The sequence below is a fragment of the Ictidomys tridecemlineatus genome, chromosome 7, assembly GCF_052094955.1.
Source record: "Ictidomys tridecemlineatus isolate mIctTri1 chromosome 7, mIctTri1.hap1, whole genome shotgun sequence".
NCBI lineage: Eukaryota > Metazoa > Chordata > Mammalia > Rodentia > Sciuridae > Ictidomys > Ictidomys tridecemlineatus.
In genome coordinates this window covers 309478-326704 of record NC_135483.1, presented here as the reverse complement: position 1 = coordinate 326704, position 17227 = coordinate 309478, and the positions used below count along the sequence as shown (strand labels likewise).

Below are 17227 nucleotides of genomic sequence, written 5' to 3'. Positions count from 1 at the left end.
AAATAAACAAAATAAAGGTATTGTATCCATCTATAACTAAAAAAATATAGAGATATTTAAAAAAAGGTTTGGGGCTGGGTATATAGCTCAGGTGGTAGAGTGCTTGCCTTACATGCCAAAAGCCCTGGGTTCAATCCCCAGGACCACAAAAAAAAAAGTTTGAATTCCTATTAAATCTCTTGCTACATTCATTACACAGGTACAGTTTCTATCCAGTGAACTCTCTGATGTCCATTAAGGATTGAGTCATGATGGAATTTTTTCCCACACTGAATTCATCCACAGGGCTTCTCTCTAGTATGAAATTTTCTTTTTCTTTAATTTTTAGTTGTAGATGGACACAATACCTTTTATTTTATTTATTTGACTCTTTTTCTTTTAGAGAGAGAGAGAGAAGAGAGAGAGAGAGCGAATTTTAATATTTATTTTTTAGTTCTCGGCGGACACAACATCTTTGTTTGTATGTCGTGCTGAGGATCGAACCCGGGCCACACGCATGCCAGGCGAGGGCGCTACCGCTTGAGCCACACCCCCAGCCCCTCTAGTATGAATTTTCTAAAGTCAAAAAAGGTGTGTTTTTGCTGAAAAAGTTCCCACACACATGATATCCATAGGCTTTGACCCACTGGGACCGGCCACCTGACCACTCAGGCCTGGTTCCCATGGAACACCTTGGCTACCTACCCTCTATCCACCAGTGTTTTGCCCTGGCCCATCCCTCTGATGCCTCTGCACCCAGAAACACACATTCCAATTTGTTGTATTTCTGGTCTTTCCCTGCTATGCTGGTTTTCAGGGGTGCTGGCCATTTGCCTGGAACCTTTCTTTTGGGAAAAGAACTTCCTTCTGCCCATTCCTATGATTTTTTTTACATGAATGTTCTGCTCCTGCCTCAGTCCTAAAAGCTTGTTGAGACTTAGATGCCTCTGGATTGCCTCTTAGGGAAACTTTCTGAGTCATTGCTTGAAATTCTTTTCCAAAAGATTTTTCCTTTGAAGTTAACTGATGACACTTTGTCTTGACTTGAAAATCTGAAACACAGAAGGGAAATTAAAGGCTTGCCTGTGAAAGGAGAAGGAAGGTACAGGTGTCCCCCACTTACAATCCCCATGTAGGGATATGTTTTAAGACCTCCGGTGGATACCAGAAACAGTTTAACACTGAACCCTAAACAGACTATGTTTTTTCCCTTTCATTTTAGTGCTGACAACTAAAGGAGCACAGCTGCTCAGTGCCTGCTGGGTACCTACTAAGAGCCAGACATAGATCCTGGTGCCAGGAGTTCAGTTAGGAATAGAGACCCTGCCCCCATGGAGTTGGCAGCCTAATGGGGAGTCAACAATAGGACATCAAGTTCAGGACAGAGAATTCCTCTCCAGCTGGATGCCCCCCGCCCCAAGACCAACATGCAAACTCCATGCAAAGACTTGGTTTTGCTTAATCTTAGAAGATTTGCTTAATCTTCTCAGCACTTAGAAGAATGACTACACATGGGTGCACTCAATTCGGGCTTGTTGATGGAATGAGTGACAGGGCCCTTCTGCTGATGGCATGTTCCAAATGTAGACACAGTGCAGTGTCCTGTTTATAGCAGAATACAACAATTACTAATTGGGCATTATGTAAAATTGTGGATGTGTAACCTATGTGATTCTGCAATCTGCATTTGGGGTAAAATTGGGAGTTCATAACCCACTTCAATCTAATGTATGAAATATGATATGTCAAGAGCTTTGTAATGTTGTGAACAACCAATAAAAAAAAATAAAAAATTAAAAAAAAAAAAAGAAATTAGCTTTAGTTATATTTAAATGCAATGCCAAGAACAGTAGTTATAAGTTGTCAATTTTTAGAGTAGGGAAAAGAATGTGTAAATAGAAGGAAATGTGATACAGGAAAGAAAGAAGTGGCAAGACCCAGGTTTTAAACAAACAAAGTTCTTAATCTTCATATATAAAAAGAATAACCAAACTACTGCCAATTTCATTTATATTTTATGCAAACACTTTTTACCATAGTTTTGAACATTCAAATTTTATTTTAACATTTATGTTTAACTACCCACCAGGTATAGTTCTAAGCTTTTTGAATGTTAATTTACTTAATCTTTATAATAAGGTTAATTAGAGTCCAGGCAGTCTGATTCCAGAGACCACATTCTACATGGTGACAATATATTATACCTTTCAATGTATATGTGCCTGATTTTTTAATCTGAATAAATTGAAAATAAATATTATTTCCTTGAAAAAAAAAAAAAAAAAAGAAACCCAAGTCCTAATTGGTCTATCATGTAGACACCAAGAAAATGAGCATCTCACCTGAGCAGCAGCACATTGTGTCACTATGGACTTGTTCTTGGAGGGATGGGCCAGGAGGGGAGTTGGTAAAGGACTGTTGCATTTCTCAGGACTAAAACACTCAGGGTCACTCCAGGGGAACTGGGCTGCATGAAATAATCACACAAGAGTCAGAGAGACCTTTTTCTTTGGGTCCTATGATGGCTCCTCTGACCTTAGGGGTCTGTGGAAAAAGAGAGAGTGAGTACTGAATTATTTTATTGGGGAGAACCACTCAAATGAGGCAAGGGGTCAGGTTTCTTTTTTTTTTTTTTTAATGTTGTGATTATTTTTTAGAAAGAGAGAGAGAGAGAGAGAATTTTTAAAATATTTATTTCTTTTTTAGTTATCCGCGGACACAACATCTTTGTTTGTAGTGGTGCTGAGGATTGAACCCAGGCCACACGCCAGACTAGCGAGCGCGCTACCACATCTCCAGCCCCAAGGGGTCAGGTTTCAAGGAGTTGAGTCCAGCTTCCTGATGTCTGCTGTCACTAGACTGACATCTAAGAAGGCCACACCCAAAGGCAGAGCAAGAGAAGGGGACACACAAAGGGTGTTTTCATAGAACATTCTATCCCAAACAGGGCAAAGGGGTAGGATTACAAAAGAACAGGTGAGTGTGGCTCAACCCCAGGGGTATGCCCACTCAGAAGACTGGCCTCTGAGGTGGGGGCAGGGAGACCGAGTCAGGAGTCATGGCACTACAGCATCAGACTACAGTGATCTTTCAGATCCCCGGGGGTGCATCAGGACTGAAAGGCGTGGTACCTCAATGTGGCTCCCCACAAAGGACAATCAAGGCTATCTGCCCTCCATGCTACATTGCTTGCAGCTTACACACAGCACTTCCCTGGGAAACTTGCTGTCATTCACCTGTACAGGGAGGACCCACAGGGCCACAATCCTTGGCATTCCTCCTCCAGAGATGACCCTGGATCTGAACTCTGGAAACTCTGTTCATCAAGAAGATAACTGTCAGTGCTAGAAAATCAAACCTGCCCAGCCTGAGGGCCACTGAGGAGAACAGAGGAGAAGGGCCCCAGAGGAGGTTCAAAGAGAAAGGGATTAGAGGATGAGTCCACTAGACACTCCCTGTAGAACAAGGGCACTGACCTGGACTGGGGTGTTTGGTCTACTGAGCATCAAGAGAGCCCAGAGACCAGGCACTGGGATGCAGGAACTAAGGCCCCACTATGTGGTGCTTACCCAGAGCCCTCAGGGTATCGTAGTTCTCCAGCATCATGTCCCAGTAGAGCTCTCTCTGCTGGGGGCCCAGGTACTGTGCCTTTTCCAAAGTAAATTACAGAGCAAGGTCCTTGAAGGTCATCATGTACTATAATAATAGTTGCTTGCTACTCAGAACCCCTCACCCAATCTGAGGGTACAGGTAGAGGCTCTTTGTGCATCTCCCAGCCTTCCAGGTAGATGCTGGGGAAAAGTATTGGTGGGTAGAGGTGGGCAGGGGAAAGGGTAACTGTGTGGAAATACTGTACCCTCAAAACTGGGGTCTCTCTCCAAGCCCTGTGATCAGCTCAGCTTGGTAGGAAGAAGTAGCTGGCAAGGTGGGCCTGGATCCAGGGAAGATTCTGTTCTGAGCCCCAAGGGTGTGCTGGGTGAGGGACTCCAGGCTAAAACTGTGAGGCCCAGATGGCAGTTGCTCTCTGAAGGCCAGCTCACCTGAGACTTGGCCACCTGGCTGAGCTCTTCCTGGAAATAACTGACAGTGGGAGGAGTGGTCAGAAGGAAAGCATGGGAGCACATGAAGGCTGGCTGCCCACTAGGCTTAGCACCGTCTGCCGTGGCCCCGGGCCACGCTGTTGGCTGGCTTCAAACTCGTGATCCTCCCGTCTCAGCCTTTCAAGTGCTGGGATCAAAGGCGTGTGCCACCACACCTGGCTCTTAAAAAAAAAAAAAAAAAAAAAAAAAATTTATTCATTTATTTATTTTATTTAATTTTTAAAAATATTTATTTTTTAGTTACAGTTGGACACAATATCTCTATTTTGTTTATTTATTTATTTATTTTAGTTCTTGGCGGACACAACATCTTTGTTGGTATGTGGTGCTAAGGATCGAACCCGGGCCTCACGCATGCCAGGCAAGCGCGATACCACTTGAGCCACATCCCCAGCCCTCGTTTATTTATTTTTATGTGGTGCTGAGGATCAAACTCAGTGCCTCACACATGCCCGGCAATCGCCCTGCACTGAGCTACAGCCCCAGCCCCCTTCCTTGGATTCTTTTTTTTTTAAGAGAGAGAGAGAATTTTTTAATATTTATTTTTTAGTTTTCGGTGGACACAACATCTTTGTTTGTATGTGGTGCTGAGGATCGAACCTGGGCCACACGCATGCCAGGTGAGTGCACCACAGCTTGAGCCACATCCCCAGCCCCCTTCCTTGGATTCTTAAGGCTGTGATGTCACTGCCACTTCTTTCTAACACTCTCTGCCTTCTTCCTCTCCCTGTTGCCACTGTCTGGCTCTCTCCTCCCACCAAACCCTCCTACAAGTCTTGACCACTGTGTGGTTACAAATGGGCTGGGACCTGACCCAGGCCTCCCTGCCCTGCCCCTAGCTTTCACTCCTCCTTAAGCTAAGCCATCTCAAGTCAGGGCCACACACTCAAGAATGGGCTGCTGAGTTACATGGGGGCATTCCCAAATAAATGTGACCTCAATTAGTCAGTTCACCTCCCTAAGCCTCGGTTTCCCCACTTGGCACTTGAGAACTGCACAGTTTTAAGTTAGGGACTGAAGGAAATAAATTTGGTTAAAGCATTTGCTTTAGGCCAGAGCTGGGCAGGTCTTCCAGAAAAGCATGCTGCTGACAGGGACAACATGTCCTTCTCCCATACCCCATCACCCTACCTTGTGACTCCACCTCCCCGCATCTCCCCAGCCATCTGCTGTACCTGCTGCCCACACCCTAGCCAGTCAGCCTCTGGGTAAGCTCTAGGCCCATCCTGCTGACAGCTCTCAGCTCAGGGTGGGCCTTCTGCCTCTACCCTCCTCTGCCACAGCACTCCCCCTCTCTGACAAGGTCTCATTTTTTGTTTCCTAAACGCACCTCCTACTTAACTCTCATCTGTCCTTCAGGTCTCACCTCTAAGATGACCTCTAGCTCAGTACAGGAGTCATACAGCCACAGGCACTGTTCCTGTCACCTCAGAGCAGTGGGTCAAGATCAAGAGATAGCTCAGAGCAGAGGGCTGCATGGAAGGTGTGAAGAGAGTGTCAGAGACAACACAGCCAGAAGTGCAGGGACATCAGGGCCACCTAGGCAGGGAAGTCTGTACCAGGGTGGGGGCTGCAAGGCACTTTAAAGGAAGTGCTGCAGCCAGGAGGAGATGTTCCCAGGGAGCAGGAGATGGGTTAGAGGTGTGGCCTGCAGTCCTGCCCCTGGTGGCTGAGGCAGTGGATGTAGGAGCATGTTATCGAGATGTGTCTGTGGCCTCTGGTCCTGTGGACCTTCCTCAGCCCCTCTATGCCTGTCTGGCCACTAGGTCCCCTGATCTCAGTCTCCACATCCAGCACTTCCAGTGTTGTTTTGGCCTGATTCTAGCTTATCACCTCTCCTGCCTAGGCCACAGTTCCCACACTGCCCCAGGCCTTAACCATTCAGCCACCAGTGTGGCCAAGGCATCCTCTCCCTTTGGCTACACCCTTGCCATTTTGGGGGGGAGGGTACCAGAGATTGAACTCAGGAGCACTCAACCACTGAGCCACATCCCTGGCTCTATTTTCTAAGGATCTGGCTCCTCATTCTGAGGGCAATGGAAGATGGTAGTTACATTTATGCTTTAAAAAGATCACGCTGTTCTCAAAGTAAGACCTGCTTCCTATTTGCAGAAGAGAAAAAAAAAAATGTACTGGTCATTACTTGCCAAGACCATGACTCCATACCACTTGGGATGAAGGGCAGTGAGTGTCAACATGGGTGGGCTCTAGATTGCATCTGTAACAAGTCAGTGTCACAACACAAAAAGCAAGGTAGCATATTCCAGATTAAAAGAGCCTAAAGCAGCTAGGTGTGGTGGCACCCACCTATAAGTTCAAGAGGCCGAGGCAGGAGGATCTCAAGTTCAAAGCCAGCCTCAGCAATGGTGAGGCACTAAGCCGCTCAGAGAGACCCTGTCTTTAAATAAAACACAAAGTAGGGTCAGGAATGTGGCTCACTGGCTGAGTGTCCCTGAGTTCAATCCCCTGTACCCCACCCCCCAAAAAAGAGCCTAAAGAGACACAATCACATGTAATGCACACTGGGCATGGTGGCGCATGCCTGTAATCCCAGCAGCTCGGGAGGCTGAGGAAGGAGGAGCTCAAGTACAAAGCCAGCCTCAGCAGTGGCAAGGCACTAAGCAACTCAGTGAGACCCTGTCTCTAAATAAAATACAAAATAGGGCTGGGATGTGGGTCAGTGGCTGAGTGTCCCTGAGTTCAATCCCTGGTACAAAAAATAAATAAATAAATAAAAGTAATGTACAATCTTTAATTAGCTCCTGGACTTAAGATAACTGTTTAGTCAGTTTTTTTCCCCTGCTGTGACTAAAAGACCCAACAAGGGGCTGGGGATGTGGCTCAGGCGGTAGCGCGCTCGTCTGGCATGTGGGCCGCCCGGGTTCGATCCTCAGCACCACATACCAACAAAGATGTTGTGTCCGCCGAGAACTAAAAAATAAATATTAAAAATTCTTTCTCTCTCTCTCTCTCTCTCCTCTCTCACTCTCTCTAAAAAAAAAAAAAAAAAAAAAAAAAGACCCAACAAGAACAATTAGAGGGGAAGTTTATGTGGAGACTCTTGGTTTCGGAGTTCTCAGTTCATAGACAGCCAGCTCCTCAAGGGTCAGGATGAGGCAAAACATTATGGTGGAAGGTTGTGGTGTACAAAAGCAGGTCAGGACATGGCCAGCAAGAAGCTTTACAAAGACAAAAATATAAGCTCCAAAGACAGGGCTGGGGATGTGGCTCAAGCGGTAGCGCGCTCGCCTGGCATGCGTGCGACCCGGGTTCGATCCTCAGCACCACATACCAACAAAGATGTTGTGTCCGCCGATAACTAAAAAATAATAAATATTAAAAAACTCACTCTCTCTCTCTCTCTTTAAAAAAAAAAAAATAAGCTCCAAAGACATACCCCCAATGACCCACCTCCTCCAGCCACACCCTATGTCCTACAGTTACCATCCAGTTAATCCCTATCAGTGGATTAGCACCGATTAGGTTAATGCTCTCATGGCCCAATCATTTCACCTCCGAACCTTTTTGCATTGGCTCACAGATGAGCTTTTATGGGACACCTCATATCTAAATCATAGCATTCATGAAGACCACAAATTATTATTTTAGCAATAGGAAGTAGACATATATACAAAGACATAATCAAGGTTAAAAATGTCAGCCCCTGCATTCTAGGTGAAAGGTGTATGGTGTGCATTCTAGTATTATTTTTTTTCAAGTTTTCTATGGGTATGAACATTCTCAAAATTAAATGTGGGAGCTGGGAGTGGTAGTGCATGCTTGTAAGCTCAGTGTCTCAAGAGACTGAGGCAGGAGGATCCTGAGTTGAAAGCCAGCCTCAGCAATTTAGCGAGGCTCTGTCTCAAAATAAAATATAAAATAGGGCTGGGGGATGTGGCTCAGTGGTTAAGCACCCCTGGGTTCAATCCCTGGTACCAAAACAAAACAACAACAAAAAATGAAAAGTGGGAAAAATAGAAAAAGATTGCTCTAGCTACTTACAGATAGCAAGCTGAAGGTAGGATAGGTTGGGACAGTGATCAAGGGGCTGCTGCCCACACTCCGTGTCTCCAGCTGGAGGTACCTCCTGTCATCAGCACCCATGGCACATGTTAGGACACTGTCACTAAGAGGAGGGTCCTGCCTGGATCAAAGGACCTCTACCTGTGTCACGGCTAAGGCCGTCCGTCCCCCTATAGACCTCTCCCAGTGATCTAATCCAGGTGGGAGATGGGCAGAGATCTGGGGAGAAGCTTCCAGCCATAGGACACTAGATGTGAAGCAAAAAAAAAAAAAAGGGGGGGGGGTAGCCCCCTGGCACCCTTAGGTGGAAGGAGTGAATAAATTAATGATTTTCTCTCACCTCCTCTTCTTACTATTGGAAGATGGCCCAGAAAGACTCCAAAGTGAGTACTGCTGGGCTTTTTGGATGCAAAATCCGGAAATCAGGGCCCAGAATGAGGCCAGTGGTGGGGGTCTCACGCTCGCTCCCTAGACCCTCACTACTCAGTCCACAGAAGATTCGCGTGCTGACGGTACTCCCCACACTCTCCACAGACCGCACCCGTGGATCACATACTCAGTTCATCATAGTCTCCTGACCGCGTGGCCTCGCGCCAACGACTCCTCGCAGTGCCACACCGTGATCCCCAGCTCCCACAGGGGCAGCCCCAAGATTCCGCCCCTGTGCGGACCCCCCATCCCGGTCCGCCGCGCAAGCGCCTGTGGGGATCCCGAGGCCTTCAGGCCACCCGAGAGACCGCCGCACTAGCCGGGCAGGGACTGGCCCGTGGGACACGGGCCGGAAGTGTGGCCTGCCCTGCCGCTCTAGGGCTGGGAAGACCGAGGTCTCGGTGGTTCCAGACCCTGGCTGATTCCCTTGGGACTAGGAGCGGATGTGGGAAGGTGGCCCCACGCTCTTCCCCTCCTCCTTCCTGGAGGTACTGTCCTGAGAAGATCCGGCGGTGAACTACGGTCTCTACAGGGGTGGGACTTAGAGTTCCGTGCTGTTGGGCACCCTTTGGAGGCCGGTATGTTGGTGCCACGGTCCAAAGAGTAGGTAAGGCGCCGGGTGCGCGCCGAGGAGCGCCGAGTGCCGCAGGACGCGGCCTGGGTCTTCTCGGGAAGGAAGGTTGAGGTTCCCCAAGGAGGAACTCTGGCCCCTTTTCCTCCGAGCCAAGCCCCCTTCCTGGATGACCGTGGCCCTGGACAGCGGGGGTGTTCCAAGGTGGAGGTGAAGGATGAAGACCTACGCGGAGGAGGCGCCCCGGCGGGAGCCGAGGGCGTGAGGCCGAGGCGCGTAACCTCGGCGACTGCGAGGCGAGGAGCCCGCACCTGGCCTGGCGCGCCTTCCCGGGCTGCTCTGAAGCCCGCGTTAAGTGGTCAGCGAGCAGCCGGAGGAGGCGGCGGGGTGGGGTGTTCGTTTTTGGTGTTGGGGATTGAACCTACAGACGCTTTAGCATTGAGCTCCATCCCAGTCCTTTTTACTTATTTGGAGACAGGGTCTTGCTAAATTCCTGAGGCTGGCCTTGAACTTGCGGTTCTGCGGTTACAGGTGGGGTTTTAATGGGCATGCCGGCACAGGGGAGTAAGGGTAGCCTCTCACAGCGGACAAGTCTGACGCTGGCCCTGAGTCGGCTGAAGTGTCGGTGGGATTTTTCTAGGCTCAGGGACTTGGCAAAGAAAGTGCAGTAGCCTGAGTCTTGAATACTGCTGGCCTAGAGTTCAGGATCCTTCAGAGGCAAAGAGAGAGGATTGAGAGGATAGGAGAGATTGTTGGGCTTGGAAAAAAGAACCAGAAACGAGTGAAGAAAGATCAAGCCAAAAAAAAGAGGTTTTGGTTTTTCACTCAAAATAAAACCTGTGAAACAAGGAGAACAGATAGGAGAAAATAGTCTGGTTGGACATGGTTAGCCCTTCATCTGATGAAGAGGGAGTGGGTAAAATTTAAGAAGCAAGACAAACTTAAGACTATTGGGCATGGGCTGTGGCTGTGGCTCAGTGTAAGAGCGCTTGCCCAGCACATGTGAGGTACTGGGTTGTATCCTCAGCACCATATAAAATAAATAAATAAAGGCATTGTGTTCATCTACAACTGAAAAAAAAAAATAAACAAACAAACTGCTAGGCATGTTTGAAAACAGCCAGAGTCAGAGTTTGATGAATGATCTCATGGAAAAAATATTAGTCTTCTGCAAGATTGGAAGAATAGTGAAGGATAGTCCTGAAACATGTGGGTTTTAAGCCTGACTGCCTGCCGTCCAGTTTGGGCAAAGTGTTTAATTACTGGGTGTCCCATTTTTTCTCATCAGCAAAGTAAGGATATTAATATGTTAATAGCATTAATGTTTGTGAGGTACAGATGTTTTGTATTCATTTAATTATTTCAACTCTCCTGTCTTTATTGAGTGGGACCACATAACTAGCCTTTCAAATGTGAGACAGCCATGTGCACCGCTTCCTTCAGTCCTCTAGCCCTCTCAGACCCTGCTACAGCAGTCTCCAGGAGCAGCCTCTGCTTCATAGTGGCAAGGCCATAACAGGGAAGTCTCTGAGCCCCTGAGTCACTATGGCACAGAGCCACTCCCCAACACTACCCAGCTTGTGCTGGATTTTACAGGAAAAGTAAATTAAAGCATTTATAGTTTTTTTTTAATTTTTATTTTTACTGCAGCCCAATCTAGCCTATTTCAGTTACCATATTTTATTAATTCTAATGTACACATTTTTATTTCTTAATATCTGAAATTGTGACATGTTACCATCAGTTGCTTCTTTTTTTTTTTTAAATTTTTTTTAAGAGAGAGTGAGAGAGAGGGGGACAGAGAGAGAGAGAGAGAGAATTTTAACATTTTTTTTTTTTTCTTAGTTCTCGGCAGACACAACATCTTTGTTGGTATGTGGTGCTGCTGAGGATCGAACCTGGGCCGTACGCATGCTAGGCGAGCGCGCTACCGCTTGAGCCACATCCCCAGCCCCCATCAGTTGCTTCTTGTCATCACTGTCAGCCAAGATTAAAATCAAGTTCTTCCAGCATTTATTTCTGCATATTACTTGGGAACACCACCATCTATAATTCTTTTAATTAAGTCTATACTTTTTAAAAAATATTTTTCAAGTTGTTGATGGACCTTTATTTTTTTTCATTTATTTATATGTAGAGCTGAGAATTGAATCCAGTGCCTTGCATATGTGAGGCAAGCGCTGTACCACTGAACCACAACCCCAGCCCATAAATTCTCTACTTTTAAGACAAGTTTAATTAAGGATAATTCTGATATAATAAAACACATCCGGGGCTGGGGATGTGGCTCAAGCGGTAGCGCGCTCGCCTGGCATGCGTGCGGCCCGGGTTCGATCCTCAGCACCACATACCAACAAAGATGTTGTGTCCGCCGAGAACTAAAAAATAAATATTAAAAAAAATTCTAAAAAAAAAAAAAAAAAATAATAATAAAACACATCCATGGTGAGGACACAACTCAATGACTGTTAGTTAAGTTGAAACGATCCTGGGTGCACGCCTTTAATCCCAGCAGCTCAGGAGGCTGAGGCAGAAGGATCTCAAGTTCAAAGCCAGCATCAGCAATTTAGTGAGGTCCTAAGCAACTCAGCAAGACCTTGTCTCTAAATAAAATATAAAAAAGGGATGAAGATGTGGCTCAGTGATTAAATGCCCCTAGGTTCAATCGAGTACCAAAACAAAAACAGAAACAAACAAACAAAACCCCACAAAACAAAAACCTGATCCTAGTTTGAGGGCACTTCTGCCAACCCCTTGCATCTAGCCTGGGTCTACCTCTATTCTACCCACTTCCTGTCTGAAGATTTGCTTTCAATAGAAATTTCATGGAGGGGGCTGGGGATGTGGCTCAAGTGGTAGCGCGCTCGCCTGGCATGCGTGCGGCCTGGGTTCCATCCTCAGCACCACATACAAACGAAGATGTTGTTGTATCCGCTGAAAACTAAAAAATAAATATTAAATTTCTCTCTCTTAAAAAAAAAAAGGAAATGCTCATAATGGAGCCCAGGGACTCATTAAAAAAAAAAAAAAGAAAAGAAAGAAATTTCATGGGACTGGAATCATGGTAGTACAGATGTACTGCACTCCATATATGCATTCAATCTGTATGACTTCATTTTAGTATTTATTGTAATACATTTTCTAGCAACAAATTCACTTCATCTTTATTCATCTAGGAATGTATTTATTTTCCCTTCAATTTTGAAAAATAGTTTGAATATGGGATTTTTGGCAGTTTTCCCTTTCTTTGATCATGTCATTCTACTGTCTTACCTCCTCCATAGCTTTAGGTGTGTTGTTAATCCTGTTGTCATCAATAATCAGTTGTTAATCCTGTGTCATCCCATTGTGATGAGTAACTCCTCCCTTCAAGGAGTTAGTTCTGACATGTTTAGGTGTGGAACTTTGTGGTTTTCCTGTCAGGACAGAGTTTCTTAAATCCACAGAGAGTGTGTTTTGAGGGGGTGTGAGGTATCCTTTGCATAGAGCATGAGTGTCAGCTCTGGAAAGAGTGATTCTTCCCCTGTACAGGCAGCACCTTGGAAGAGGGCTCTGCATTTTATCTTCTTGCACCTGCTCAGATCAAGTCAATCTGACCTGCACTTAGAGACAAGTTGAAACCTTGACAGGCACATGCAGGTCACTTCAGGCTGGCTGCCTGCCTCTCCTCATGGACACAGCCAGCCACTACTCTGTTCTGGGAGGAAGGCACAATCCTGACCTGCTCAACCACTAGCAGTTGTTTGCTGAATGCAGGTCATTGAAGGGCCAATTTGCCAAGACACCTTGACCTGATTTGTGAATTTGTGATTTGATTTGTCCACACCATTGTTTTTAGATACAATCTTCCTAACTGCATTCTCCAAATGCAACATGTCACATTCAACTGGCAAAGAAACATTTGGAATGAGTTTGAGACTAGAAAGCTGCCGATGTTGATTGCTGTTCTGCTATAAGGGGAGGCCAGATGGACTGTTCAACACCACTGAGAAACTTCAACTTTTATTGCTTTTGAAACAATGTATCTTTTCAAAGCTTTTAACCTGCTGCTAAATCTTTTCCATCCCCATGGGGATGGATACAATGTTAAAGTCACCATAGTACCATTGTCATGCTGACTTGCCACATCATCATCTGAACATCATCTGAACTTTGTCTCAGAAGCATTCAGAATTTGGACTTATGAGAGCATTTAACCTGCAATTTATATTATTAATTTTACTGCTTTTCACAGTTCCCATTACACTAAGCAATGAACTCAGGAGAACACACCTCCTTCATTGCTGAGTAGAATCCCCTGGTGTTCGTGTACTGAAGGGTGAAATTCCAGGGAGCAGGAAGCCGCATCCCATTATCAGTAAGGGAAAATGAATGGCATCCCTCTGTGGCACATACTTCAGGTTGCTCTCCCTCCACACACTAGGAGGGTCTTATTTACAAGGTAGCAAATGCCAAGGTTGAGTAGCACAATGGGGCCTTTCCAGACTAAGCCACTTGTGTAATAGTTTTCTCTTGCATAGAAAACAGTCATGTAGGGGCTGGGGTTGTGGCTCAGTGGTAGAGCGCTTGCCTAGCATGTGTGAGGCACTGGATTCAAATCTCAGCATCACATACAAATAAATAAGTAAATAAAGGTCCATCAACAACTAAAAAATATTTAAAGAAAAGAAAACAGTCATGTAAGTAGCAGGTAGCATCTGCTTTCTTTGTTTTAGGAGAATTTTTTTTTTTTGCAGACAATTTTAAAAATTTGTTCTTATTAGTTACACAAGATAGTAGAATGTATTTTGACATATTATTCATATATGGAGTATAACTGTTGAACCATGATGCAAAGAAAAGACCACTGACTCCAATTTTAAATCAAATTAACTCAAGCTTATATTGTGTACTCAAATAGAGCTGGCCAGTGGCTGTCTCACCCAAGACTTTGAGCGTGCTAAACAAGCCACTCTATCACTGAGCTATACATCCCCACCCCCCTTCCTACCTTCTTAGATAATTCCTAAATCATGTGGGAGGATGCAAATGATTAAGATCCTAAGTCAGCTCCTCCTGAGAGTTGCACACCCCACCATCTGTCCCTGGCCATGCTTTTGCCTTCTCCAGGGTCTGTTTGTGCAGACTCAACTCAAGGCTATTGGTTCTGCTGCAGATTGCTCTATCAAATGTTCAGCTGTGTTAGATGTGTGTGAGTGTAAGTCACACAAAAGTAGCTACTCATGGGCTGGGGATGTGGCTCAAGCGGTAGCGCACTCGCCTGCCATGTGTGCAGCCTGGGTTCGATCCTCAGCACCACATACCAACAAAGATGTTGTGTCCGCCAAGAACTACAATCAGAGCAAGGCATAGTGGCACACTGCTGTAATCCCAGCACCAAGCTGAGACAGGAGGATCTCAAGTTCCAGTCCAGGCTCTGTAATTTAGAAAGACCTTCAGCAATTTAGTTCTCACTGGACCCTGTCTCAAATTAAAAAATAAAAAAGGGCTGGGATGTAGCTCAGTAGTAATGTGCCCCTGGGTTCAATCCCTAGTACCTCCTCAAAAACCAAACACCTAGTTTCCCCATCAATGGGTGTGGCACTGTTATTTGTCAACACAGGGTGTGGGGAAAGCAACTTTTTGTCCAGCTAGTGGCAGAATTGGGGCAGGGCTCATGGCCAGTTGGGCACACTTGGGTAGCAAGTCTCAGCATGAATACTGCCAGACACTGCCCCAACAATTCCACTTCCCTGAAGTGTTTAAACATACAAATAAAATGTGTATAGGATTCAAACGTGTCTGTGTTCGTGGAAGATTGCCACTGACGTACATCCTCAGGCCTTTAAATTGTTTTTTATTTTGGGCTGGGGTTGTGGCTCAGCTGTACAGCGCTCCTCTCGCAAGTGTCAGACCCTGGGTTCGATCCTCAGCACCACATAAAGATAAATAAGTAAAATAAAGGTACTGTGATCAACTACGACTAAAAAAAATATATATTAAATTTTTTATTTTGACACAGTGTCTCCCTGAGTTGTGAAGGCTGTCCTTGAACTTGACATCCTCTTGCCTTAGCCTCCCAAGTCGCTGTGATTTAGAGGGGCGCCACTGCACCCAGCACAAGTTAATTATATTTCAATAAAGCTTATAAACGATTCTAAAAGAGCTAACGTCTCATTTTCCAGGTGGCAAAGCAGAGGCAGTCTGGAGGCCAGGGGGAGGGCCTGCTGACTAGTGTCTGTGCTTCTGATCGCTCCAGAAGGGTTAAGAACCGGCCAGAGCTGGTTCACCTACTCATTGGACCCCAGCTCTCCCGGGAAGCGATACTGGAAGGCAAGGATCTGATGGGGCCGACGTCCAGGCGCAGAGGTGTGATCCAAAGGCCAGGGTGGCCCAAGGGAAAGTGAGCCCTCTAAGCCTGTGAGCAAGTGCTCAGGTAGCTTACAGCTCCGTGTATGGGGTCTGGGCGTGACTCAGTTCTGAGATGCAGGCCAGGGGGCGTGGCCTGGCGCATTGGACGGGGCGGGGCCCTGGGATGCTGGGTGTGGCCAGAAAGGGAACTTGAACCACGACTGGAATCAGACTTGAGCCGCAGGGGCGTGGCCAGGGGTGGAGATGGAGGCGGGGCCTGGAGGGCGTGGCTGGGGTCAGCCACCACTAAGGGAGCACTAAGTGCTGGGCCCGTGGAAAGTGAAGTCCAGGAAGGAGCGTGAGGGGACGGTGGATGTGGCCAGGGCTGGAGGCATGGCCCTACAGGCCTGTGTGCTGACAGTCCCGGTAGCGTCCCGGAGGAGAGGAGAGGCGGCCAGGCAGAGTGGGTCTGGCGGTTCTGCCCGTCTGGTCTCCGTGGATCCTTCTGGGGCACCAGTGCCCCCACTGTTCTGTGTGCAGTGGGTGTACCTGACAGAACCAAGGGTGTAGCAGGCTGGGGCGAGGTCCTGTCTCCATCAGGATGTCCCAATGCTCCGCTCTTAGACTGCCCTCCCCTCCTTGGAACCTTGGCAGGCCACGGAGGCGAGCGGGAAACCTGAGGACCTGGTACTGACCTTGCCGCCTGCACAACCGGAGGCAAGGTCCCACCTGCTGAATCTTGCTATCTTTCCTGTCTCCGCGCTTCCAGCTGCCCACGGCTGCTCCAGCCCCTGCTGGCCCACGTCTTCTGCCGCCACTGCCACCGCTGGTCTTGGTGAGGCTGCAGTGGCCTTTGGAACCCGAATCCACTGGTTGGCACCAGACCCTCTATGGAAATCAGGCCCTGCTCTGAGATATGGAACAGTAGTTTTCAAGCATTTCCTAGCTCTCAGTTACTCCATTTTGAAAAGCAGCAGTTTGCCATGAGTTACCCACCCCCCCCCCTTTTTTGAGTTTTTTAAATTTTTGTTTATTTTCTTAAGATTTTTTTTTTAGTTGTAGATAGACACAGTACTTTTATTTTACGTATTTATTTTTATGTGGTGCTGAGGAATGAATTCAGTACCTCACACATGCTAGGCAAGCACTCTACCACTGAGCCACAACTCCAGCCCTGAGTTACCCATTTAAAAAAATATATTATTTTCTAGTTGTAGCTGGACACAATACGTTTATTTTAATGTGGTGCTGAGGATCAAACCCAGGGCCTCTAACTTGCTAGGTGAGTGCTGTATCACTGAGCCCCAACCCCAACCCCTTGAGTTACCCATTTTAAGTGCTAAGTCAGAATGACTCCATATCTTGTTTGTACAGATAACCCCCATCTACCTAGCACCACCATAGGTGCAAACTGATATATAAAAAGAGACTCCCCCCAAGACTGGAAATGGCAACACACTGACCCTATTACTTCATCATTACTCATGAGCCTTGCCCAGGAAAATTGCCACAGCAATGATTCTCTTCCTTTCTTTCCCAGGAACTTTAGCTCCTTTGGTTTCTCCTGTAGGCGAGGACTTCAAGCTGACACTTTGAAACTGCCTGCCTTCTATACCTGTGCCTAGGGTAAGTTCTGACCTCTGGCCCATGACAGATCTGACTGTCTGCAGTGATGTTTTTGTATTTGCATCTGCTCCCTGCCCATTTGCTCAGTGAAGTCTCCTGTAATCAAGGCTGCCTTAATTTAGTCTTTCTGTATTTGTTTAAAGTGTGATGTTTCTTGCACCTTATAAAT

At 46.6% G+C, this 17227-nt stretch overlaps 1 protein-coding gene and 1 long non-coding RNA gene across 2 annotated transcripts in view; both read right to left on the bottom strand.

Moving 5' to 3' along the window:
- Positions 1-408: 408 nt before the first annotated feature.
- The window catches only part of Znf251 (zinc finger protein 251), a 56966-nt gene continuing 40147 nt past the window's right edge, over positions 409-17227 (bottom strand). The window contains exons 4-5 of the mRNA XM_078016427.1: positions 2322-2446; positions 409-1031 (exon numbers count right to left, since the gene is read on the bottom strand). Of these exons, the coding sequence (XP_077872553.1) occupies positions 999-1031; positions 2322-2446 (158 nt within the window). The 3' untranslated portion in view covers positions 409-998. The remainder of the gene's footprint in view (positions 1032-2321; positions 2447-17227) is intronic.
- Positions 2656-9024, bottom strand: LOC120892851 (uncharacterized). Its single transcript, XR_013423668.1, has 2 exons — positions 8443-9024; positions 2656-4240 (listed from the first exon to the last, which is right to left on the bottom strand). It is a non-coding gene; the product is annotated as an uncharacterized LOC120892851 (long non-coding RNA).